Source organism: Oncorhynchus nerka, linkage group LG5 (assembly GCF_034236695.1).
Source record: "Oncorhynchus nerka isolate Pitt River linkage group LG5, Oner_Uvic_2.0, whole genome shotgun sequence".
In the NCBI taxonomy this organism is placed as follows: domain Eukaryota; kingdom Metazoa; phylum Chordata; class Actinopteri; order Salmoniformes; family Salmonidae; genus Oncorhynchus; species Oncorhynchus nerka.
The window spans coordinates 55,864,749-55,892,531 of record NC_088400.1 but is presented as its reverse complement, the minus strand read 5'-3'; the positions used below and the strand labels follow the sequence as shown (position 1 = coordinate 55,892,531).

Sequence of the window (27,783 nt, the reverse complement as noted above, 5' to 3'; positions counted from 1 at the left end):
AAAAGTTTGAAATATCCAATAAATGTCGTTCCACTTCATGATTGTGTCCCACTTGTTGTTGATTCTTCACAAAAAAATACAGTTTTATATCTTTATGTTTGAAGCCTGAAATGTGGCAAAAGGTCGCAAAGTTCAAGGGGGCCGAATACTTTCTCAAGGCACTGTATGTATCACTGGATACACCTAACACCTAACAAACACTTTGTACTTTTTAAAAAACACTTTCAACATAGGCCAAGCCCTGTTGTTACCTCATATCCCAGTGATAATGCCTTGCATTACGTTTAAGAAGAAAGCACTTCAATTTGCTCAACTTGCCATTGGCTCAACCATTGGCTCATTTTGACTATATTAGCCCACACAGCTACAAGGATGCACTTTCATGTTAGGTTTAGGACCTCATATAGAAGCTTATAGAGACCCCACCTGATGTATAGAACAATCTTAATAGTATCTAATTTGGTTTAGATACAGTACAAGCATCATGAAACCTCTAACACAATACATTCATTTGACTTGGATAAAAAAAAATGTTTAATGTGGTTTCTTTCTTCCTTCGCAGACTCCGTGAAATTATGACCTCTTCCTTAATATTTGGTCAAATGATTAATTTTGTGTATGGTTTCCTAGAAGCAAGGGTGGGTCAATTTACCCATTTGGCTCAATTTACCCCACTCTCCCCTATAACAGAAGTGAAACTCAAGTATTTTCGACTAGTCAAAGCCTTACAATCAAAGCCAATGCTTCATTTTTAAAATTATTTATAAAAATGTATCGGGCTAATATTGTATAACTGGATTTGTGAAGTAAGAAGTCTAAATAAATAAAAATACTGACGATATTATATTTGATGCTAATTATACTAACAACTGTACAGACCTGTGAGATGAGATTAATAAGGTTAGGCCTTTTTTTCTCTCTCCTCACATCTCTACGCCTCCTGCCAGTTGCGTGCCCTACTCGTGATACAGATTTGAGGGGGCAGAACTAATGTCAAGGGTCGGAGCGCGCTTCGGCGCACTCACAAAGCAGGAGGAACTTAAGCGAAGCACAAGTGTGCAGAGAGTAGCACGGAATCCAAGGACTGAAACACACGAAGAGACCTGGCACAGATATGTGGCTACTGTCTTTCATTTTACCAATTTTGAGGCTGTATTTAGTGGGAGTTAAAGTTCTTCTGTATCAACTGTTCAACAAGTCATTTACGTTACCAGGTTAGACTTTTCTGTTCATCCCCGTATTCATTACAGATATTGAATGCAGCTGTGATTATCACTTATCCTAGCCTATAACGTTAGCTGCTGGCTAGCGCTGCCTAGCTACTTAGCTAGCCAGTGAAGGCTTTCAACAACAATAGCCAATTTGACTGAGAATTGACTAGCAAACGAATTAATATCAAAATGCAACCACTGTTTAACAAATTGTTAAGGAATTGAAATAACTGGCTGTCATAAAATTAAGCTGCAAGTGTTATACGATAGTTGACTGCTACTGTAACTTGCCTTTATGTTAGGATGTATGATCTGCTTTCCATAACCAGTATTTTCCAGCACAAAATATTAATTGTATATCAGCATTCCATTTCACAAATGCACACAACCCCAGACCTAGGCTACTTTAACCATACATTTGAGTATAGTGTTTGTATGCTCACTGATTCTCCCACAATAGTAGCCTAGGTCTGTAATGGGAATGGGTTTTTGATACTTTCCTATGCACATTTTTAAAATTCATAGTGTGCCATAATACCATGCCTTGTAAAGTGAATCACACGTCATGATAATCTCACTACATATCTTCATTGCCTTGAACTATAGTGCTTTTGGAAGGATAGGGGTAATCAATTACCTTTAGCCCAGATTCCCCCTTATTCACATCACATCAGAATGTCGAAATCCTCTCATGTGAACTTGTAGCCTAGCCTGTACTGACACAATAGCAGTGTTGTATTCTGTCTTGTTATAGAAAAGACCAATTAGCCTAAACCTCTCAAACATACCTAAGCATGCAAAGAATCCAGTTGCGTAATTTAGGTCCTAAGCTGTGCTGAAGTTCGTTTTAACCTTGGCAAAAGATGCTTGTGTAATTGGATCCTAGGCTTTATGGTGAGGGACCGGGTCAGGCAATTTTCAGTATCCCAATCAAGATAAGACCGGCTAGGAATTAGAGAGATGCTTGGATCAACAAAATTGTCAATACTCAAAGCAGATTGCATTGTGTCCCCTAGATTTCTGTTTAAGGTGATGCAATGTCCTCCACAGCAGTGGAGAGGCAAGCTCATTCTGTACTGGCTCTTAGAATATTTTATTTAGAGAATAGGTTGAATTACAAATAAGAAAAAACGTAGTTATCGCCAATTAATTACTGAGGTAAAAGCCCCTATATGACATTTTCTTTTCCTGTTGTTGACCTTTTGTTATCTCATGCTACCTTTATCTCACTGCCTTTGTTAGGTACTCAGTAATGAGTGAAGGCACCTAAAAGGATCATTGTCAAAGGAACAAAATGGAGGCCAAAGGTGCTTCCTCATCTAATCTCCACCTTGTTGCACATCCAAGGGCAAAAAGTAAAGTATGGAGGTATTTTGGCTTTGACACCGATGCAGACGGGTGTATACTACACTGGAGGAGGATCTACTGTCGCATATGTATGACTCAAATAGCATATTCCGGGAACACCTCCAATCTCTCGTACCACCTGGAGAAGAACCACCCAGTTGAGTTCTGTGAGTTTGTGAAGAGCAACACGGAGCAGATGCGTGAGGCGGTCGCAACGGCCTACTCCAAGATAAAGACTGAACCTATGCAGCAGCAATGTCAGGAAGCCATCCTGAAGCAGAGCCCAGCGTTTGAAAATATCAACCGACGGCATAATGATCTGACGTCTGCGATCATCAGCTTTGTCTGTGAAGGGATGTACCCTGTGTCTGTGGTGGAAGAACCCACCTTTCAGGCCCTTTTAAGGACTGCAGATCCAAGATACTTGCCCCCAAGCAGAATCGACGTAGCAATGAAAGCCCTACCACAGAGGTACAATCAGATCCGAGATGCAGTGCTGGGTGAGGTGGCAGGGGTGGTGAACTGCGGTGTCTCAACTGACCTTTGGCAAAGCCAAACCCAGAACAGGACCTACATCTCCCTGTCCATGCACTCTCTGAACCAAAACGGACTAGGTTCTGGTTTCTCCATGAGTACCAAATGCCTGAAAACCTTTGAAGTTCCAGAGGACAATACAGCTGAGAATATTACCAGAGCATTGTACGAAGCATTTGTCGAATGGGGGATAACTCACAAAGTCAACGGTGCCACCACTAACGGTTCATTGGACATTGTGAAAGCTTGCTCTCTTCTGGATCTATCCGTGCAGATGCCTTGCCTTGGCCACACTATAAATCGAGGGATGGATGAGGCCTTTCAGCTGCCCAGAATTGACTGCTTTTTGGGACGTTGCCGCAAACTTGTTGATTATTTCCAACAGTCCGTGATGGCTATGTATTTGCTGCGAGAGAAGCAGAGGCAGCAAGGCCTAGCCCAGTGTGTCCTCATCAGAGACAGGGTCCGATCCTGGGTGACCACACTGACTATGCTCCAGCGCCTGAAAGAGCAGCAGGCCATTATCAGTGTGGTACTCATGGAGGACAGTGACAACCATCAGCTGAGTTTCAAGGACAGTGAATGGAACATGGTTGAGGGCTTGATTGGAGTTCTGCAACCTTTCAAACTGGTAGCTGACATGATAACAGACTGTAGGTATCCGACCATTAGTATGGTGAGGCCTGTCCTTCACATGCTGCTGAACACAACCCTCAAGGCCAAAGAAGGGGACGCAAAAGAGGTTGGCATGGCCAAAGAGGTAATCTCCAAGGTGTTGTCCAGCACCTACCCGCAGCCGTCTGAGATTGCAATGTTTCTCAACGTCGCCACTTTCCTGGATCCCCGTTACAAGAGGCTTCCTTTCCTGTCCCCCCACGACCGCTCCCAAGTGGAGAGTAAAGTCATTGAGGAGGCCAAAGCCATTCTTGAGAAACAGAGGAATGAGAATGTGGTCACAGATGAATTGGCTCCTCTTTCTGATGAGCCACCCAACAAAAAACAGACTCTTGACAAACCCTCTCCTTCATGTAGCAATGCAGGCAACCCTTTGGCTGTGATATTTTGCCAGTCAGGCAATGACGAGAACCAAGAAGAGCTACACGCTCAGGTCGTGGAAGAGCTAAGCAACTTCAAATCCCAGAAGATCCTGGGTCTCAACGAAGACCCTCTCCATTGGTGGTCGGACCGTATGGGCTTATTCCCTACTCTCCCCAAGGTGCTCCAGAAGTACTGGTGTGTCCCCGCCACTAGTGTCCCCTCCCACAGACTGTTCAGTTCCTCAGGGACTTTCTTCTGTGGTAAGAGGAACCGCCTCACCCCGGCACATGTAGACCAACAGGTGTTTCTCTATGAAAACTCACGGCGCTGCAATGAGGCTGAACCTATTGAGGATGACTCCGGGGAATGGGGCTTGGGACTGGAGCAGGACTCTGGGTCAGGCCATGGAATAACTGGGCAGGCCACTGCCCACTACCAAACAGTTACAATACCCTAATCCTAAAGGAAATACTTAACAAAATAATATATACTGAGGGCATTTAGTTGTTTACTAGTAAAAAAGGATTTCTGATCATGCTGCGATTTTATTTGATTAACTATTTGATGTAGGGCTAAATGGCTTTTATTGTCCCAATGTTCAAGTCATGTCTGAGTCATTGTTTGCTTTGCTCTTTGAAGTCCTTGGACTGTTTAAGATGTCTTTACAGTACGTTTGAGATTAGCTTTGATGTGCCAAGCTTTGTTATCTGTACTGAAGTCTCAGAAGAACATAAAGTATATCCTATATAACTTGAATCTCTGCTTGTTCGTGTTCATTTTGTGTTCAATGTGTCCAATACAACTTCCTCAGATGAGTCCTGATGATACTACGAAGGTATCAACTTGCATTTATAGGCTTCTCCTCAGTGTTACAGTTTTTTGAAAACTAAATGAGCAACGAACTGCTCATTTAACCACTCACCAGCCGCCACGACAAATGTGATACAAATCTGATTGGGAGAAATGTAATAGAGTTGACATCTCAACCGTCCTGATTACCCTCGGTGCATAGATAAGCACTGCGGCTCTAATTTTAGTCATGCTAAACTGTCTGGCCGCGTGCAAGCTGTGCTTTGTGTGCTTGTTGCACAAAGTCATTTTATCTTCAGGGGCAGGAACTGTTGTTGTCAAGCAAAATGGATCTATGTGTCATCGATAATGAAGAGCTCTTCCTCCCTTCATGTTTCAGGACTAGAGGTCGTTACGGACTTATTTACCAGTGACTCACTCAACTTCAGTCCGACTCCACACCGTACACTTCGATAACTGCAGATTATAGCCCAATGTAATCTCTGACCCAACACAAATTGCCCCGAAATGGAAGTACTGTGTGGTTTTTATAATGGGCAAAATAAAATGGAGTCAGCGGAATTATGTTTTGATTGCCCGTAATTGTGTTGTTCTCAGTGATATGTTAGACTGGATGAAATAAATACGCCTGTTTGTATCAACCCATAGATGTTCCATTGTGTTGCAAGGCGATGGCAACATATGGACCTTAGTTTTCTTTCTCTTCCTCACACAGTTTTGCCCAAACAAAATGGAAGGGTTGCCATAGTGACGGGGGGTGCCCGAGGAATGGGTTATGAGACTGCAAAACACCTGGCAAGCCTTGGCATGCATGTGGTTATAGGTATTGTACACACACCCTTTGGTCATGACTCCGTAATCTCCCAAATCATTCTAAATTGCCTGTGTGCTAACATCCTTAGGTTAATGTTTTGTTGTAGCCTAAGTAATGTTGAACTGATTTTCACTACTGTACATAGGGAATCTTTGATACGTTGCGAACACATTCCTGCCTAAGGCAGTTATTTCCTAACCTAATCAAATTTGACTCAATCAAATTTAATAGGGTTTTGCAAAGAAATCATTATTGACGTAATAGTGGCACTGCTTCAATGAAACCCAAATCAGAAGTGTAGGTTTAGTCTTTCACTCTGCTCTCCCTGGTCTCTATGATGAGGGAAGGATACTTGCTGCTCCAGAGTACCCCATTCATTCATCCCTCCATCCATCCTCTTTTTTCCCCCTAATCATTCCCCTCTCCTCCAGCTGGGAACTCTGAAGAGGAAGGCCTGCAAGCTGTGAAGAAGATCCACGAAGAGGGCAGCGAGGGGAAAGGTAATTTTCTCATGACTGTTTCCCTTATAGCCTCTCTCTCCCGCTCTATCTCTCTCCCTCTGTCTCTCTATCGTTTCCACACAGCCATTGCAGAATAAATAGGCTACCTCTCAAATAGGTCTGCTCGTATACACAGGGAGTAAGCTATTCAGACATAGGCCTATGTACATGAGTGCCCTGACTTTTAACTGTGTTTTCCGGGGTAAAAATTTGGGTTCGTGCTGGTAAGAGTAAACCACTTCTCCTGCTTTGTAACAGAGGAAGGATGTCTGTTCACCTGCACCTTGTCAGAGGCAGCTTGGACGCCAGAGTCCATTCCAAAAGCAATTATCTAAAGGTAGCAGGTTTTCTCTTCAATTCCCATTTTTTCCCCAGTCCCTCCTTCCCTTAAATGTACTTTTTATATTTATTTTGATAAAAGCAAAGCTGTGTCACGAATGGGAGCAGGGGAAAGGCGAGGGAGATGTTTGTCTGTGCTTGTGTTTGATGAGTTCGAGGAGGAAAGCAAACTGCTGCCAACCAGTCTCAGTTTCATTGTCATGCAGATGTGATTTAAAGAGGCTGTTTGGAAAGAAGGGAAGGCAGCATCTTTTGATCCCAAGCAGGCAGCTTCTCTCTTCCCTTCCTCTCTGGTGCTGAAATGACTGATCATAGCACAGCTCCAGTCAGCCAGGGTAACATCACTGTTATGTACGCCCTGCTCCACAGAGTAATGATGACAGACGTGGGAATGAGAAATGGGCCTGTTTGTATTAAGAACAGGAAATGTCCCCCTGGTGCATTGAATCCGCCCCAGCCCTGGCATGCACTGTCAGGCAAGCGGTGTTTAGCAAACCTCTAACAAGTTGTGTGGGAGGCAAAACGGTTAGAGTTCCGACATAAACAGGATATCTGATTGTCTTATATAGTGTGTACTGGTAGGCCTGAGAGCCAATAACAATGTCGGCCACAGAGATGCATTTCTGAGCTCATTTTTTTTGTATATGTGTATTTCATGCCCTCTCCATATCTGAGCACGTTTGGTATTAGCTCTATATGTCAGAGTTTGTCCTCGTCACCCAACATACAATCCATATCACTGTGTTTGCTGTCTAAGATTGGATGGTTGAGAAAATGTTTGTGTGGCATGTCACCAGGAATTCTCCTCTGACTTTTGTAGGGCCAGAATGTCTAACCTTGCTTCATCAGCAGCATACGGAGACAGTAGAACAGATTTGTGTGTTGTCAGAATGTGTTTGCTAAATCGCCAACCAGGCAAGACGATGCTTAGAGACAGTAGCTTCAGGTCCTATTAAGCCTAATTTATTCTGCCCCCTCAACAGTTTAACCCTGTTCCTTATTCAAGACTGTCTGCTTTAAAGACGTCTCTGCATAAGAGGGGAAACGCACCAGGGCCCGGTTTCCCGTAGTGATGGACCGTATTTAACCTTTATTTAAATAGGCGAGTCAGTTAAGAACAAATTCTTATTTACAATGACGGCCTACCCCCGGCCAAACCCGGACGACGCTGGACCAATTGTGCGCCGCCCTATGGGACTCCCAATCATGGCCGGTTGTGATACAGCCTGGATTCGAACCAGGGCGTCTCCAGCTCTGAGATGCAGTGCCTTTAACCGCTGCTCCACTCGATGTAACATGTGTTTCCCAAAACCCCACGCAGAGAGAACGGTCGATACTGATAGGATCAAAAGAAAGGCAGCGCTGCTCTCGGATCAGTTTTCTCCCTTTCAAATCTTACCTTAATTGTAGAATTATTCCACAATACTGACATTTGATCACAGCCTATGAAATACAACCTATAGCAGGGTTCCCCAACTGGCATTCTCACAGAGGGTGCTTTCATTTGTGAGCAAACAAATAAATAATTGACTAAAAACACCAGGAAATCAGCTCCAGGTGATTTTAATTTTAAAAATCTTTTCCCAAGTATTCCCACACATAATAGAGAGACATGGGATGTAAGCAAGGTTTGAAATGATTATGTTTAGTCAAATATATATGTTTGTCAATTTGCAGCCTTCAAATTATTTGTAATTATGTTCTGGCCTACGACCATCCACTCAAGAAAAAATCTATTTGATCCCTGACCTATAGCTACAAATATTTAGCCGGCTTATTCTAATGCTTACCCTATGTAATCTATGCAGAGATACTCCACCTCAAGAATTGCATTTGGCGACACACATACTCAGGCTGACTGGCTCTCGTTCAGGAAAATGAGAAATAAGTGCACTCACGCTATCCAGAAGGCCAAAGTTAGTTACTTTAAGGAGCAGTTCTCTCTGTGGGTCTAACCCCAAGAAGTTCTGGAAGACGGTTAAAGACCTGGAGAATAAACCCTCCTCCTCACAGCTGCCCGTGTCCTTTAAAGTTGATGATGTGGTTGTTACTGACAAGAAGCACATGGCTGAGCTCTTTAATCACCAATATATTAAGTCAGGATTCCTATTTGACTCAGCCATGCATCCTTGCCCTTCCAACATTTCCTGATCTACCACCACTTCTAATGCGACTAGCCCCAATGCTCAACCCTCTTTTTCCCCCGATACAAAGTCACTGAGTCCGAGGTGCTAAAGGAGCTCCTTAAACTTAACCCCAAAAAAACATCTGGGTCAGATGGTTTAGACCCTTTCTTATTTAAGGTTGCTGCCCCTATCCTCGCCAAGCCTGTCTCTGACCTTTTTAATCACTCTCTCTCCTCTCTGGGGAGGTTCCCATTGCTTGGAAGGCAGCCACGGTTTGTCCTTTATTTAAAGGGGGAGATCAAGCTGATCCCAACTGTTATAGGCCTATTTCTATTTTGCCCTGTTTATCAAACGTGTTGGAAAAACTTGTCAATAATCAACTCACTGGCTTTCTTGATGTCTATAGTATTCTCTCTGGTATGCAAAGTTTCCGCTCAGGTTATGGATGTGTCACTGCAACCTTAAAGGTCCTCAATGATGTCACCATTGCCCTTGATTCTAAGCAATATTTATTGACTTGGCCAAAGCTTTTGATAGGGTAGACCATTCCATTCTTGTGGGACAGCTAAGGAGTATTGATGTCTCTGAGGGGTCTTTGGCATGGTTTGCTAACTACCTTTCTCAAAGAGTGCAGTGTATAAAGTCAGAACATCTGCTGTCTCAGCCACTGCCTGTCACCAAGGGTGTACCCCAAGGCTCAATCCTAGGCCCCACGCTCTTCTCAATTTACATCAACAACATACAGTGGGGCAAAAAAGTATTTAGTCAGCCACCAATTGTGCAAGTTCTCCCACTTAAAAAGATGAGAGAGGCCTGTATTTGTCATCATAGGTACACTTCAACTATGACAGACAAACTGAGAAAAATAATCCAGAAAATCACATTGTAGGATTTTTAATGAATTTATTTGCAAATTATGGTGGAAGATAATTATTTGGTCACCTACAAACAAGCAAGATTTCTGGCTCTCCAGACCTGTAACTTCTTCTTTAAGAGGCTCCTCTGTCCTCCACTCGTTACCTGTATTAATGGCACCTGTTTGAACTTATCAGTATAAAAGACACCTGTCCACAACCTCAAAAAGTCACACTCCAAACTCCACTATGGCCAAGACCAAAGAGCTGTCAAAGGACACCAGAAACAAAATTGTAGACCTGCACCAGGCTGGGAAGACTGAATCTGCAATAAGTAAGCAGCTTGGTTTGAAGAAATCAACTTTGGGAGCAATTATTAGGAAATGGAAGACATACAAGACCACTGATAATCTCCCTCGATCTGGGGCTCCACGCAAGATCTCACCCTGTGGGGTCAAAATTATCACAAGAACGGTGAGCAAAAATCCCAGAACCACACGGGGGGACCTAGTGAATGACCTGCAGAGAGCTGGGACCAAAGTAACAAAGCCTACCATCAGTAACACACTACGCCGCCAGGGACTCAAATCCTGCAGTGCCAGACGTGTCCCCCTGCTTAAGCCAGTACATGTTCAGGCCGTCTGAAGTTTGCTAGAGAGCATTTGGATGATCCAGAAGAAGATTGGGAGAATGTCATATGGTCAGATGAAACCAAAATATAACTTTTTGGTAAAAACTTAACTCGTCGTGTTTGGAGGACAAAGAATGCTGAGTTGCATCCAAAGAACACCATACCTACTGTGAAGCATGGGGGTGGAAACATCATGCTTTGGGGCTGTTTTTCTGCAAAGGGACCAGGACGACTGATCCGTGTAAAGGAAAGAATGAATGGGGCCATGTATCATGAGATTTTGACTGAAAACCTCCTTCCATCAGCAAGGGCATTGAAGATGAAACGTGGCTGGGTCTTTCAGCATGACAATGATCCCAAACACACTGCCCGGGCAATGAAGGAGTGGCTTCGTAAGAAGCATTTCAAGGTCCTGGAGTGGCCTAGCCAGTCTCCAGATCTCAACCCCATAGAAAATCTTTGGAGGGAGTTGAAAGTCCGTGTTGCCCAGCAACAGACCCAAAACATCACTGCTCTAGAGGAGATCTGCATGGAGGAATGGGCCAAAATACCAGCAACAGTGTGTGAAAACCTTGTGAAGACTTACAGAAAATGTTTGACCTCTGTCATTGCCAACAAAGGGTATATAACAAAGTATTGAGATAAACTTTTGTTATTTACCAAATACTTATTTTCCACCATAATTTGCAAATAAATTCATTAAAAAATCCTACAATGTGATTTTCTGGATTTTTCTTCTTCTCATTTGTCTGTCATAGTTGAAGTGTACATATGATGAAAATTACAGGCCTCGTTCATCTTTTTAAGTGGGAGAACTTGCACAATTGGTGGCTGACTAAATACTTTTTTGCCCCACTGTAGCTCAGGCAGTAGGAAGCTCTCTCATCCATTTATATGCAGATGATAGTCTTATACTCAGCAGGTCCCTCCCCGGATTTTGTGTTAAACGCTCTACAACAAAGCTTTCTTAGTGTTCAACAAGCTTTCTCTGCCCTTAACCTTGTGCTGAACACCTCCAAAACAAAGGTCATGTGGTTTGGTAAGCAGAATGCCACTCTCCCCACAGGTGTGATTACTACCTCTGAGGGTTTAGAGCTTGAGGTAGTCACCTCCATACAAATACTTGGGAGTATGGCTAGATGGTACACTGGCCTTCTCTCAGCTGCAGGCAAAGATTCAATCTAGACTTGGTTTTCTCCATTGTAATTCGCTCCTCTTTCACCCCAGCTGCCAAACTAACCCTGATTCAGATGACCTACCTACATATGCTAGATTACGGAGATGTAATTTATAGATCGGCAGGTAAGGGTGCTCCCGAGCGGTTCTTTACCATTCGGCTATTAGATTTACCACCAATGCTCCTTATAGGATACATCACTGCACTCTATACTCCTCTGTAAACCGGTTTATCTCTGTACCCGTCGCAAGACCCACCGGTTGATGCTTATTTATAAAATCCTCTTAGGCCCCACTCCCCCCTGTCTAAGATATCTACTGCAGCCCTCATCCTCCACATACAACACCCATTCTGCCAGTCACATTCTGTTAAAGATCCCCAAAGCACACACATCCCTGGGCCGCTCAAATGTTCAGTTCGCTGCAGCTAGCGACTGGAACGAGCTGCAACAAACACTCAAACTGGATAGTTTTACCTCAATCTCTTCATTCAAAGACTGAATCATGGACACTTACTGACAGTTGTGGCTGCTTTGCGTGATGTATTGTTGTCTCTACCTTCTTGCCCTTTGTGCTGTTGTCTGTTCCCAATAAATAACAAGCATTTTCAATGGCAACTGTGGTGACGATGGATTTGTGAAACAGTCCCGAGATTTAAAGATGATCCGACAAAGTTCTAACAATGAATTTAACCTCAATGGTTTTGGGAAGCCGGGCCCAGAACTATGGACGGCCGCGTGCCTCTGACCAGAATATCAGCAGTCGATTTCCCGATGATTCTACAAAAGACCGGACATCCACCGCTGCTTTTAGCTGTTTGTCGTCGCCGTGTCTGAGCCTTTGTCCATATGACACATTTTGGTGTGATACTGCGGGACCACAACCACTGTACTACTGTACAATCAACCTGTTATTTACGGTCATCTAGAAACGTGCTGCATCTGCTGGTGTTTTATGATCATTGCCGAGTCACAGCAATAAAAGTTGGTGACTTTTTTTGGGAACGTGTCAGAAAGCCCAGAGCTTTAGTTTGCGACACCAGTGGCTGCATCCATCTCCTTTTAACAACTTCCTGACTTCCATACCTCCTTTCTGCAACGGAGAGTGAGAGACGAATCTCATGCCAATAGACATCCTGCTGATTTACCATCCAATCTTCCTTCTCCTCCTCCTCTTTCGGAGCAGCATCAATCTATCCCATAAGCTCCTATAAATAATTGTGGACGATCAATCTCTTATCAGAGTTGCAGCTGGACGGTCAAACTAGCAGCCAGCCTGTTTCCAGTCCTCTGTCCTGTTATTGGACAGCAGCTGGTCAGTTTGTCTATGTACAGCAGCGGTCAGAACTGGTCAGGGAGAGAATGTAATTCAGGAAGATGGCAGTATTTCAACACGTCTTTGGATGATACGTCTTTGTTGATATTCCAGATGGCACGACGCCTTCTAGTCTGTGTCCTCCAGCTGGCTCTTTGGCACTGTGACTAGTCTAGAGGATACCCTACTTTCCTTCATGACAGGTCTGGCACCGTGACAAAGCTCTGGCACTAGAGATGGATTGGAAGAATATTTACTACAGTATGGATATTTTTTCCAATTAATTATTGTAATCTATGCAAATATTGGTCAAAATTGGACAGTGATTAGAATAGAGAGAGCTTATTGGGGATTCACACATTCTCAGTGAAGTTATTTAATTTTTTATGGATATGTTCATTTTCGGAGGATAAATTCACCGTAAAATCCTAAGAGCTTGATATTTTCGAGAGTTGAAGTGTTTGAGAGGAAGAAAGGACGGAGGAGAAAGAGAATAAATATGCATTTGTACGGATATTTGTACGGTATTAGATTAATTGAAGCCTATAACCACCATATAGTTAGCTTACTCATACAAGGGACAAAGAACAGCCTCTCTCCACTTTCTACTCTTTGTAAATCACAGTCTCTTGGGATGACCTTATACAAGCCATTAGCCCGGGGCATGTTTTGTTATCTCCCACTTAAGATACAAGATCGTTAGCTAGCAAGGCCTTTGTTGACTCACACAACACACTGATTATTACAGAGAGATGTCCTCTGTCCTCTCCTTTCTACAGCTACAGGGCTGTCAATTGACCTCTTTGACCCCTCGCTTTACACATATTTGTACATTACAGTTATGGGTTGTTAGTATACACACACACACACACACATCGCCTATGGGTCTTTCCTAGTACCTTTATGAAGCTATTTTCAGAGTGGTTTTAACAATAAAAGGTTGATTTTTGAAGCAAACTTCCATTTTCCTACCAAGAGTTGCTGAATATCTTTTCATCTGTAGTTCTCCTTCCCAACAGAACATCCACATTTATAGCAGATTTCTCTAGTCTTATTTTCTGGAGCCATTTATATGGCCGCTCAACAATGCTTGAAACACTGTTCACTCTTTACACTCAGTGGGGAAGAGTCTCGTGATTAGTGTAATGCAGAGTAATTTACCTAATTATGGGACAATACCTAATTATGGGACAAAATTTGTTTAATTATGTGCTTGAGCACTCAGTTCGGGGACGCCACAAGCTGTGCCAAGTGGTTCAGAGATATGACATTCTGATTCGTGTGTGTGTGTGTGTGTGTGTGTGTGTGTGTGTGTGTGTGTGTGTGTGTGTGTGGGGAGCTAATGTCATTACTCAATACTATTGTGTAAAACCCTGGATTCCTAGCCGTAGAGCTAGCTTCAGTCATGACATTCTTGTTCCTGTCTCATTATAGCGTTGACTTTTAAAATGCTTTGACTTCGTGTAATTAGGATTTAATGTGGCCCTTTTTATGATGGAGCCGTGATCAATAAGTGCATTTATTTCCCTTGCACTGTTATGCAGATGAGTAAAGTTCAGTGAAGCTCTCTGTCCACTCTGTCACTTCCTGTGGTGATAAATAAACACGCTATCATTTGGCCCATAAGAATGATTCCTGCATACACAATTAACTCTCCACCTTTTCTTGTAACAACGTTTCGTCGGTTATAGTTTCCATACCAGAGAATATTAGATATACATTTACATTTAAGTCATTTAGCAGACGCTCTTATCCAGAGCGACTTACAAATTGGTGCTTTCACCTTATGACATCCAGTGGAACAGCCACTTTACAATAGTGCATCTAGGTCTTTTAAGGGGGAGGGGGGTGAGAAGGATTACTTTATCCTATCCTAGGTATTCCTTAAAGAGGTGGGGTTTCAGGTGTCTCCGGAAGGTGGTGATTGACTCCGCTGTCCTGGCGTCGTGAGGGAGTTTGTTCCACCATTGGGGGGCCAGAGCAGCGAACAGTTTTGACTGGGCTGAGCGGGAACTGTACTTCCTCAGTGGTAGGGAGGCGAGCAGGCCAGAGGTGGATGAACGCAGTGCCCTTGTTTGGGTGTAGGGCCTGATCAGAGCCTGGAGGTACTGAGGTGCCGTTCCCCTCACAGCTCCGTAGGCAAGCACCATGGTCTTGTAGCGGATGCGAGCTTCAACTGGAAGCCAGTGGAGAGAGCGGAGGAGCGGGGTGACGTGAGAGAACTTGGGAAGGTTGAACACCAGACGGGCTGCGGCGTTCTGGATGAGTTGTAGGGGTTTAATGGCACAGGCAGGGAGCCCAGCCAACAGCCAGTTGCAGTAATCCAGACGGGAGATGACAAGTGCCTGGATTAGGACCTGCGCCGCTTCCTGTGTGAGGCAGGGTCGTACTCTGCGGATGTTATAGAGCATGAACCTACAGGAACGGGCCACCGCCTTGATGTTATTTGAGAACGACAGGGTGTTGTCCAGGATCACGCCAAGGTTCTTAGCGCTCTGGGAGGAGGACACAATGGAGTTGTCAACCGTGATGGCGAGATCATGGAACGGGCAGTCCTTCCCCGGGAGGAAGAGCAGCTCCGTCTTGCCGAGGTTCAGCTTGAGGTGATGATCCGTCATCCACACTGATATGTCTGCCAGACATGCAGAGATGCGATTCGCCACCTGGTCGTCAGAAGGGGGAAAGGAGAAGATTAATTGTGTGTCGTCTGCATAGCAATGATAGGAGAGACCATGTGAGGTTATGACAGAGCCAAGTGACTTGGTGTATAGCGAGAATAGGAGAGGGCCTAGAACAGAGCCCTGTATCTACTCGTGCTTTGTGCTCTTTTATTCAACTGCCGATGAGATCATGTTTAATTCATGCCAGGTTACTGAGTGTATTGCCATAATGTAATCTACCTTGTGTTTTAGTTTTTGTCTCACCGTTTATAGTGTACTACTGAATGAGACCATAGCTTATCATACAGCTGCTTTATCCTTCAGGGGGAAAGGAAGTAAAAGATTAGGATTTGCATAATTAGGATTCCTGAGATATTAAAAGCAAGGAGAGGACTCTCTTTTCCCCCGCTGCAACGTTTTCCCCTGCAGACGGTCACTGAGTCCGAGGTGCTAAAGGAGCTCCTTAAACTTAACCCCTAAAAAACATCTGGGTCAGATGGTTTAGACCCTTTCTTCTTTAAGGTTGCTGCCCCTATTATCGCCAAGCCTGTCTCTGACCTTTTTAATCACTCTCTCTCCTCTCTGGGGAGGTTCCCATTGCTTGGAAGCCAGCCACAGTTCGTCCTTTATTTAAAGGGGGAGATCAAGCTGATCCCAACTGTTATAGGCCTATTTCTATTTTGCCCTGTTTATCAAAAGTGTTGGAAAAACTTGTCAATAATCAACTCACTGGCTTTCTTGATGCCTATAGTGTTCTCTCTGGTGTGCAATCTGGTTACCGCTCAGGTTATGGATGTGTCACTGCAACCTTAAAGGTCCTCAATGATGTCACCATTGCCCTTGATTCTAAGCAATGTTGTGCTGCTACTCATTGAAAGTTTTTGCAATAATCTGTCTTGCAGTTTATGGACTGGTATGATCACTTTACTGTCTGTCAATGGTTGATGTAAAACTAAATGAAAGGATGATGTCCTGACCTGTGTTAGTACTACTGTAGCTAACCAGACATCTATGTATTATATCATAGTTAAATTGTAATGTTTGTTTGTGATTTGTTGATGCTATACGTTAGATGCCGGTATATTTAGGCATAGAAGAATGTTAATGTTGTTTGTGTGTTTTTGGGTTCTGTTCACAGTGGAATTTCTGATCCTGGACCTGTGTTCCCTAAAGTCGGTACGGCAGTTTGTCCAAAGGTTTAAAGCCAGGGCTCTACCACTTCACGTCCTTGTGAACAATGGTACTTATACACCAAACAACCTCTTTATTCAATACACCACAATATTCACCTTTAAAGAGAATCATAGCATAGTTATTTCATCTGAAAAAATCAAGCAAACACTGGTTATCGTCAACCCTTGAAAATACAGTGTCTCATGGTCCTAGGGGGCCTCCGAAATGGCACCCTATTCCCTATGGCGCACCGCTTTTGATCATAGCACTATGAGGTAGTGCTCTGCTATAGGAATATGGTGCCATTTCAGGCGAAGCCCTATTGTGTAGTCCTCCAGGGCAGTTTGCTTGAACAAAATAGCTTTTATTGAGAGAAGGTCTATGGAGACTCCGGTACCAACTGGCTTGGGGTAACAGTCAGCCGCTCTCTGCCCACAAACAGGCTGAATTAATAATTCACCAGTCTGCAAGATGCTCTCAGCAGCTAACATCACATATCACACCCGGCTGATAGATAATGGATAGTAGATGCCGAAGGTAGGACATAGGGCAGACGTTAGTGTCGTCCCATTGAGAGATTAATGATGGGGAAAGGTCATCGCTACACAGACCCAGGATGGGTCCCAAACGGCACCCTATTCTCTATATAGTGTGCTACTTTTGACCGGGACCCGTAGGGTTCTGGTCAAATGTTCTGTACTAAATACAGAATACGGTGCCATTTGGGACACAGGACCCTATAGCATTCTGATTTCCCTGAATTCCCCCCCCCCCCCCCCCCACCAGTAGAGTTGTCATCACGCCGTGAGTTTTCTCTGTCTATGCCCTAGGCTTTAGTAAGCTAAGCAAGGCCTAATGTCGCCTTGTCTCTCTTTCACTTTAGCCGTCTAATGGCATGTCCAATAGTGTTATTGACAAACACATCGTCGTAACCTCCATTACCATGTAGCCAATGGTGTTGAAGTTTGAGTAATGAGCTGTTTCAATCTGCATTAGGGGAAGCTTGAGAGACCATAGACTGATCTGCAGACAGGTCTTGTTGACCATCGTCTGTAAATGTTACGGCACACCGAGAGGTCAGTCTTCTATAGAGGGAGTGTTTTTAATGTTCACGTAATAAGGGAATTTAGGCCTACACAAACTAAAAATGTATGCACTCACTGTACTGTAAGTCTTACTTGAATTGAGAATTGAACCCACGACCTTAGCGGTTCCATGAATTTATCCATTCACAAACAGAAGTATGTTACTGTATATCGGCATAGGCAGCTGTTATATCTTATTGACATACTGATTGAACATTCCTAGGGAGTTTATCCTAGCCACTCTGCTTCTGCCTCTGCGTTGCTCGCTCTTTGGGGTTTTTAGGCTGGGTATCTGTAAAGCACTTAGTTTGAAATGTCATATTGCTTGTCCTTCATAGCTGGCATCATGCTGGTTCCAGAGGGAAAGACCGAGGACGGTTTCGAGCTGCACTTTGGTCTGAACTACCTGGGACACTTCCTGTTGACAAACCTCCTCCTGGACAAACTGAAGAGGTCTGGGAGACACGACGCCTGCTCGCGCGTCGTCACCATGTCCTCCGCCACACACCACGTTGGAAGGCTCAATATGGAAGACCTACAGGGCAGGTAGGGGACCAGGACCTGAGCCTGTATTCACAGAGCATCTCAGAATTATTTTTGATAAGCACTCCTACCCTGAGACGCTTTATGAATACAGACCCAGATTATAGAGTGCTGAAATTGAATCAATCTCTCGAAATCAAAATCCCGACATGGTATTGTAATCTCGTTGGTATTAGTCATGGTTGATGGACAGTCAAGTAGCACATTTAAAACCATTACCAATGTGGTAGTAGTGTTTATCTGGTGGCTACGGGTGAATGTCATTCTCAATTCAAGATACACGCTATATCCAATGAATCTCATTGGCCGACAAAGCCTCTTGATTCCCATAACTTCCTTTTTTGATACTCGTATAAAAGATAATAAATAAATAAAATATTAATGTTTTCGAAAACATTCTTACCAGGAAAAAAGTATTAGTTTGGATGACAGTGTGATAAACCATTATTATACAATCTGTACTGAGAGGCTCCTTGCCTCAAGGGCAAGAACAGCGGTGTCTCTCTTTCTCGCCTGCGAATTTAGATGTGATAGATGGCTTCGTCACATCTGGGAGAAATGAGTGGATGATGCTGCTGGCTACAACGGCTAGCTGCAACGGTGCCATCTAGAAACAATCTCACGCTGTAAGAAAAAGAAACCGGGGGGAAACACATTATAGATTGGGTATTTCACAGTCTGATGCTCTTATGACCTTCACAGTGCGTTTGTAAAGACAAGTTGATTTGCTTTTGAACAGTGTTTATGGTGTTAACAATAAGTCTATCTATTCAGCACAATACAGACACTGTATAATAGACATTGGGTTTAGTCATGCAGATAGCTTAGTAGGGGGCATTGTTTTGGGAACAACAGGGTCGTAGACAACATACTGAATACGTATGTTACAGTGGGGCAAAAAAGTATTTAGTCAGCCACCAATTGTGCAAGATGAGAGAGGCCTGTAATTTTCATCATAGGTACACTTCAACTATGACAGACAAAATTTGAAAAAAGAATCCAGAAAATCACATTGTAGGATTTTTTATGAATTTATTTGCAAATTATGGTGGAAAATAAGTATTTGGTCACCTACAAACAAGCAAGATATTCTGTCTCTCACAGACCTGTAACTTCTTCTTTAAGATACTCCTCTGTCCTCCACTCGTTACCTGTATTAATGGCACCTGTTTGAACTTGTTATCGGTATAAAAGACACCTGTCCACAACCTCAAACAGTCACACTCCAAACTCCACTATGGCCAAGACCAAAGAGCTGTCAAAGGACACCAGAAACAAAATTCCAGAACCACACGGGGGGACCTAGTGAATGACCTGCAGAGAGCTGGGACCAAAGTAACAAAGCCTACCGTCAGTAACACACCAGGGACACAAATCCTGCAGTGCCAGACGTGTCCCCCTGCTTAAGCCAGTACATGTCCAGGCCCGTCTGAAGTTTGCTAGAGAGCATTTGGATGATCCAAAGAAGGACAAAGAATGCTGAGTTGCATCCAAAGAACACCATACCTACTGTGAAGCATGGGGGTGGTAACATCATGCTTTGGGACTGTTTTTCTGCAAAGGGACCAGGACGACCCATGTAAAGGAAAGAATGAATGGGGCCATGTATCGTGAGATTTTGAGTGAAAACCTCCTTCCATCAGCAAGGGCATTGAAGATGAAACGTGGGTGGGTCTTTCAGCATGACAATGATCCCAAACACACCGCCTGGGCAACGAAGGAATGGCTTCGTAAGAAGCATTTCAAGGACCTGGAGTGGCCTAGCCAGTCTCCAGATCTCAACCCCATAGAACATCTTTGGAGGGAGTTGAAAGTCTGTGTTGCCCAGCAACAGCCCCAACACATCACTGCTCTAGAGGAGATCTGCATGGAGGAATGGGCCAAAATACCAGCAACAGTGTGTGAAAACCTTGTGAAGACTTACAGAAAATGTTTGACCTCTGTCATTGCCAACAAAGGGTGTATAACAAAGTTTTGAGATAAACTTTTGTTTTTGACCAAATACTTATTTTCCACCATAATTTGCAAATAAATTCATTAAAAATGTGTGATTTTCTGGATTTTTTTTCTCATTTTGTCTGTCATAGTTGAAGTGTACCAATGATGAAAATTACAGGCCTCTCTCATATTTTTAAGTGGGAGAACTTGCACAATTGGTGGCTGAGTAAATACTTTTTTGCCCCACTGTATGTATGTTAATTAGCTCAGGTTTTTTGGACAAACTAAACTGCCAAATTATCATATTATAAAGGATGACTTAACCCGAGATAAACGGTCTCTCTCTCGCCCTCCCCCTCTTTCTCCAATTCTCTCTCTCTCTCTCTCTCCATTCCACTCTCTCCCTCCCTCCAGGTCCTGCTACAGTGCGCATGGTGCCTACTCTCAGAGTAAACTGGCCCTGGTCCTCTTCACATACCATCTGCAGGAGAGGCTAACAGCAGCAGGGCTCCCAGTAACATCCAACGCAGTAGACCCAGGCATGGTGGACACTGACCTGTACAACAACCTCTGTATACCAGCCCAGGCAGCCAAGAAACCTGTTGCCAAAATGCTGTTTAGGGTAAAGTAGAATCTTAATCTAGATGACCATTCAAATATTTAAAGGAACCTGAGACAAAATGCATTAAATATACTATAGATATGGGCCACATGATGTGTCACTGTTAAAGTGTAGGTTTTGCCTTATTCCTTCACAAAACTAACAACAGTGTCATAGTATTCCACCTAACAGACGTATACTTCACTATAGGGTAACATAAACTATGCTGACAGTTCTGTAAGACTGTTCAGGGTACGGTGAACGACCTTTACAAGTACTTAGGAATTTGGCGTACTTGAGGGGAAAATAAATGCACCAAAGATAGGTATGGTAATAGAAGAAGCTTCTACGCTTGACCAAAGCTTAACAGTGGTGATTGATGAGAATACTAATAAGGTGCAACACATGTGGAATGGTCCAGCCTTTTACTGCTCAGGCTTCATAATGACTTTTTCTGTTGATCATATTGCTGTGGAATCCATGTGTTTTTAAAAAAAGGATTATAATTGCAATCTTTGGGTTCTGAGATAATAAAAGCATCTCAATTATAGTCACATCAAAGGGTGTGTTAAATGGGTTGGTCAATTTATTCATAACCACACGTGAGTGAGAGGCACAGGAGGTTGGTGGCACCGTAATTGCGGAGGACGGGCTCGTGGTAATGACTGGAGCAGAATAGGTGGAATAGTATCAAATGCATCAAACATGGTTACCAGGTGTTTGATGCCATTGCATTCCGCTCTGTTCCAGCCATTACTATGAGCCGTCCTCCTCTCACCAGCCTCCACTGGTGAGCGGGTGTGTGTATTTCTGAAAACTACATCACAATTTGTGAGAAACCTGTGCAAATGGCACATAATAATTCCCATTCTAATTAGCAGGTTAGCGTTTCTCGTCATGAATCTTGTTCTGGAGTGGTCACTAGCTGGAACAAAATCATCAAATCATTTAAAACCGAACCCTAACCTTAACCACACTGCTAAACCTAATGCTTAACCCTAACCTTAAATTGAGAACAAAATAAAGCATTTTGACTTTGCAACTGGACCATCTAGCAGAGATCGCTCAGTTCTGCCTTCAAGACAAGACTCGTTCCAATAAACTTCAACCTGCTTATAATTTTAGGGCAATCAACAATTTAGCTGCAAGCAAAATGCAAGTGGCAGTAATGATTTTTTAAAATTGATTTGTATTATTTAAATCACCCTTGAATCTGCATCTAAAATGTCACATTACATGGTCACAGATTAATTCTGTATTAGGACATTCTAATAGGGACAGTGTAGCCAATTAGCTTGTTTGCCTGAATAGTTTAAGATGACTGTGTCCTCTTTAACACAGAGAAATGTGCTGGGAGATTAAGCCTTACCTAGTTGGGCTTTAAGTGTTCCAAATAAATATACAGTATTTCAAGGGTGACAATATAAAGATAGCCTGACAAACATCTGCATTTCATTTCCTCAATACTCATATTCCACAAAGATAATGAGAGTTGATATTGTCAGATATTGATATTTATCTCAGTCATAATTTCCTTTTGGAGGTTTTTATCTTGGAACTGGGGTCTAGTGCCGAATCATATTTCATTATCGGTCTGATCGTTCGGGTTTTGTGTGTTTGGAAAGATGTCTCATATCCACTGAGGTTTGGATTGTAATTGCAGCATTTTGTATTGCAGCATTTTGTATTGCAGCATTTGTATTGCAGCATTTGTATTGCAGCATTTGTATTGCAGCATTTTGTATTGCAGCATTTTGTATTGCAGCATTTGTATTGCAGCATTTGTATTGCAGCATTTGTATTGCAGCATTTTGTATTGCAGCATTTGTATTGCAGCATTTGTATTGCAGCATTTTGTATTGCAGCATTTTGTATTGCAGCATTTTGTATTGCAGCATTTTGTATTGCAGCATTTGTATTGCAGCATTTTGTATTGCAGCATTTGTATTGCAGCATTTGTATTGCAGCATTTGTATTGCAGCATTTTGTATTGCAGCATTTTGTATTGCAGCATTTTGTATTGCAGCATTTTGTATTGCAGCATTTTGTATTGCAGCATTTTGTATTGCAGCATTTGTATTGCAGCATTTTGTATTGCAGCATTTTGTATTGCAGCATTTTGTATTGCAGCATTTGTATTGCAGCATTTGTATTGCCAACAGACTGCATTATGGAGGGCAGCTATGCGATGCCCACTGGCCACAGATGGTTGCGCAATCCTATGTCCATATTGCAAGTGATGATCACCCTAAGAAATTTGAACATTCACAAAATATTGTTTTGTTCAATGTTAGTCACTATTCCTTTCTCTACGAGTGTTTATTTTATAAGTGAGACATCTATGTGTGCTGTCTAAGACGTGTATACACATTTCTGGACTGGTGGTCTTGTCTTGTGGCCCATCTGTCGACGGATTTCATTAGGGGCTATTTCAACATCTGCTGTTTCAAAAATCAAGCCGGCCTGTCTGCCAGTGTCTTCATTCACATTTTCCATTCAAGGAACATCCTCAGTGTCTAATCACATTGACTCTGTTTTTGGCCATACAACAATTGGGATTACTAAAACCTCACCTCTCGACCAAATATATTGTGGGGAGCAAATTCTTCTGAACTCTTCGAAGTTCCCATCAGCAAAGACATTCACACTCTATGTGTTGTTGATTGTGTTTGTGTGTTTAAACGAGGGGCGTAATCTCAGATTCCCACGGGCAGCGAGTGCAGTGTTTAAATGCTCTGTGTTGCCATTTGTTTCACCTCCAGTGCAGTGGGCCCATTTAGGAGCCGCCATATGCGCCTTATATAAGCTCCAGGCTTTCCAGAGCAGTAGGCATGGCCTGCAATAGATCAGTCTGGCTCTGCTTCCTCCTCTCTAACCTCCTTCACTTAACCTGCCTGCTGCTGCCCGGCATGCTGCACATCACTCACCACAGGCTGCTGCTGCCAGACAGACGTGTTAGTTCACCTGAGAGCTCACAGACGCCTTAGATTGCTGTAACAACTGTTTGTCGTGTATCTAAATAGCCTAATTCTAATCTCGTCCGCCCAGCCGCCTCTCCAGCAATTGAGCCTGGGTACGAGGTGTAACTAACTGAACCTGCTTAGCAAGTCAGATGTGAAATGTATTTGCATCCTGTTTATGAAAGCGTTAATGTTGCCGTTTCGAATGATTGACAGAACTGGGCTTTCAGTTTACAATTTTGAAAATAGAACAGAGGACCACTATGTTTCTGAAGAACATGCCTGTCCCTGCCATTCTTTTTTTAACGTGTTATTTCTGTGTCATCTCCAGACCCCAGCCGAGGGAGCGTCTACAACTATCCTGGCTGCCACTGCCTCGCAGCTGGAGGGGGTCGGAGGCTGCTACTTCTATAACGGGGAGAGAACTGAATCCGCTGACATTACTTATGATCACAACGTGAGGGCTGAGCTGTGGAAACAGAGCTGTGCGCTGGTTGGTCTTCAGGAGGCCTAGAGGAGGAACCAGGAACCATGATCTTAGAAATATGCCAAGATCAACGGCATGACACCTCCCTCCAGCGTCAACAACAACCAAGCTGCGTCCCAATTCTCAACCCTTCCCTACGGCCCTAAGTGTGCACTTGTTCCTTTCCCTTCATGGGTCTAAAAGCACTGCTATAGGAAATATGGTAGACCACTCCCTCTGGCCTGACACCAATCCAATGCTTTTAAATTCATGGGGAGAGGAGAGCACAAGTGCGTACTTTAGTAGTATCGGGATACAGCCCAAGTCAGCCCCAGCCAGCACTATATACAGCGACAGCCTGTGGACTTAGGCTTCCTGATTACTTAGCAACATCTAGCTACAGCATCAACTTTGGTTGTTGCCTCTACTGTAACTGTCCTCTCTTGACCTCTGTCCTCATAGTACTGCATAACACATCAGCATTGGAATCGACTCTTCGTCATATCTTCTAACACATCTTCTCCTCCGCAAAGACAGTTCTGAGGACGTCCATTCTACCATTGCGACAAGCACTATTAAACACATGCTGAACGGCACCTTGAGTGATGGAATTTGTTTGTTATATTGCAATGCCAGTTCCGCTGCCAAATTGATGAAGCTTTGGTGCTGTAGCTCCCTCTTCTGGAATCGCAGATAACAAAACATTGAAGGACGCAAGGAACAACATCGGAGCTAGTAGTGCCTCGGAGCTAGTAATATCGCTTCGAAACAGCGCCATCTTTTTTTCTGCCTAAAATAGGACCCTCTGTCCATTCTTCTTTCTTCTACTTGGACTCCCATCAGGGGCGGACTGGCCATGTGGCATTTTGGGTAAATGCCAGATGGGCCGGTCCATGTTTAGTCTAGTGGGCCTGTGTAACAAATTTTTTCTTATCTGGTTAATAATGGGGGGCCTCAAGGAAAAAAAATTGTCCGTTGCGTTAGAATAATGCCAGAGGCAATTCCTGGTCCTAGTCCAACCCTGACTCCCATCAAGGCCTGGACCATGTATCTGTAGATGTGCCGCCTCATAGCTGTGATCAAAAATATCATGTCAAATATGCTTTGGTGAAGGGCTAACAATGACAAACATGAGACTCGAACTTGGTTAGCCTTATTCCCGCTTAATTTGCACTTGCCTCGTTTAATGCGTGTGTCCAATCCTTGTTGTTGTAATCATCAAGGACAAGAACTGACAGCAAGCTTCCTAATAGTACAGTAGATGCCTTTGCCTTGTTTGACTTACTGTGCCCAAAGGGGATGTTCTGCCCTGCTATCGCCACTTCACTGTGACTGATGTGAAAATGTTGTCGTGATTTTTGATGTCTCTGTGCCATACTGTGATAACAAAACGATGCTCATCTTTAAATGTCCTGAAACAGTAGTTAACATGTTAATGGTTGGTGGATCAGGTTTTCAGACATGATTGTCTTTGGCATTTTCATCTGACTAGAAGATTCAGAATCTTTAAATGACTAAGTGGTTCTCATGATAAGAGGTTTCTAGTGTAGAGAGTTCTAACTTGGGGCACTACCTGAAATGTGTGCTCGGGTTCGATGGCCGCTTGAATTACAAACACTTGCTATGAGATCTTTTTAATTAAGATGATCTAACACCTCTTCTAGGTGTCGCCAATCCATTCTAAGTGTGCGTATCAACATTCTCACACAGGATATCGGCAGTGTTTTGTGTTCAAGCACTGTGTGCGTGTATGCAGTGTAAGGTTCAGTTCTGTACATGGCCCAAGACAACAGTGCCAATACTCGAATGCTCCTTAGAATACTAATGAGGAAGGTTTGAAGAGAAGAGGACTCTTCTCCAAGCTTCCATCTGCTTTTGTTATAATACAACACGTGTTATGAGTCTAATGCTGGATAAAGGCAGACGTAAGAGACATCAAATGTTATTTGTCACATGTGCCAAATACAGTGAAACGCTTACTTGTCAAAGCCCTTAATCAACAATGCAGTTAAAAAAATAACTTTTTTTTTTTTTTTAAAGAAGAAAAGTAAGAGATAAGAATAACACGTAATAAACACCGTAAACATGAAATATAATACATCAAGATGTAAACATTCAGTAGGAACGTTTTAATCTGAAGTCATTTGGGTTGTTCATTGTATTACCACAATCACTGTGAACGATGCCTTGTTTTCCAAGTTCTCTTCAGTTGTACTGTACTAATTAATTAAGTAGTTGTTCATTTGAGTTTCTAGTCATTGTGTGATTCTTAGATGTGACTGTGTTGTCCTCCCTCATAGCATAGAGAAGGATGTCCACATTGGACACAAATCTAAATAAAAATCTATTGTAAATGAATTGCTATCCCTAGCTTTGTTTTGCCTATTATCTTAAATCTACTGTGTACAGTAATGCGTAATGGTTGACAAAATTGTATTATAATTTTCAACATATTGACAATAGTGTGTGTGTGGGGGGGGTATCTGGTTCACATCAAACACAGGCACTGTCAGAATGATGGGAGATGATTCATTCAAGGATATTCATTCTGTGTATAGACGTTTAGGTAAGTAAGAAGGATCCAGTTACTCTCATGTCCATGGACACACACACACACAGAGTCGTGGACAGGCCATGACATTTATTATGTTACTGTGTGGAAGTAATACCCCTACAGCTTGCAAGCAGGGCCTCAATCTTTTCGAAGCATCTGACAAACCAATCTGTTTTTCTTCAGGCTAGCGCGTCATACCTAATGTGTGTCAAAGTGGACGGCTTAGCACACTGTGCTCTTCAGGCACCATGAGTCGAGTTGGCCACACACACACATTGGGGAATGTTTTATTCACGAGTTACACAAGGATTTTTTTTTACCATGTCTCTGTTTCCATATTATTCCTGAGATTGGGTAAGGCTCTTCTATAAATCCATGCTGAGAGAGGAGAGTCTTAAAGCAGTGTGAATCTAAACTATACTGGGGCCGGCCTCAGCAGCACAGCCCATGTCTCAATGGCCAGAGGATGAAGAGTCAATTATCATGTTTTTCCTTTTTCTTCCTCTTTTTTATAATTTTTTTTTTTTTTTAGAAGAAAGAATTGCATCCGGTCTGAGCAAAAAGAAAGTAATTGTGATCCCATGCGTGTGTTACGGAGACACCGCTTCGACCCGTAGCTCTGCATCGGTTTGCGTCTTTTCCTATTGCTTTTATTTTGTGCCAATGCAATTTATTATAGTCTCAAACAGATAGCTAAAGAATTAAGAGCCGCAAGATCACTAACCCTGTGTTCAGGTGTGTTTATGTTTATGTGTGATATATAGTGAGTGCTGAATAGCATTTCCTTGACTGCAGTGATTTGGGGGAAGTCAGCCATCTCTAGTTATATATGTACAGGACATCCTCTTGTTCCCTGCGGTTGTTCCAGCAGACCTGTTAGTCAGCGTAGATAAAACCGGGTCCTGGGGCACCTCAGCTAGGTAATAGCTCCATGTGGTCCCGTGTGGCTCAGAGTGTGGCGTTAGCAACGCAAAAGGTTGTGGGTTCAAGTGCCGCAGGGATTATACACATATGTGGTATGTATCTGAATAACGATAAAATCCATATGAAACTAATTCAGAGACCAATCGTTTGGCCATAAAGAGTGTCCCCTAGTTAACTATTTAGCA

The 27,783-nt window shown here is 43.1% G+C and overlaps 1 protein-coding gene across 2 annotated transcripts; it reads left to right on the top strand.

Annotated features, from left to right (window-relative positions):
* The first annotated feature begins 976 nt into the window (after positions 1-976).
* LOC115129679 (E3 SUMO-protein ligase ZBED1-like) lies at positions 977-26,478 on the top strand. 2 transcript variants are annotated; one of them, XM_029660292.2, is made up of 7 exons: positions 977-1,214; positions 5,656-5,763; positions 6,186-6,254; positions 16,493-16,594; positions 17,951-18,158; positions 20,508-20,715; positions 23,986-26,478. In XM_029660292.2, exons 1-7 carry the CDS (start codon positions 1,115-1,117, stop codon positions 24,166-24,168), a joined length of 978 nt encoding a protein of 325 aa, XP_029516152.1. In that variant the 5' UTR covers positions 977-1,114; the 3' UTR covers positions 24,169-26,478. The 2 variants fall into 2 exon arrangements, with proteins under 2 accessions (XP_029516152.1, XP_029516151.1); XM_029660291.2 differs by lacking the exons at positions 5,656-5,763; positions 6,186-6,254; positions 16,493-16,594; ... (1 more) ...; positions 20,508-20,715; positions 23,986-26,478 and adding an exon at positions 2,454-4,886 and having other exon boundaries at positions 1,128-1,214.
* Positions 26,479-27,783: the final 1,305 nt, after the last annotated feature.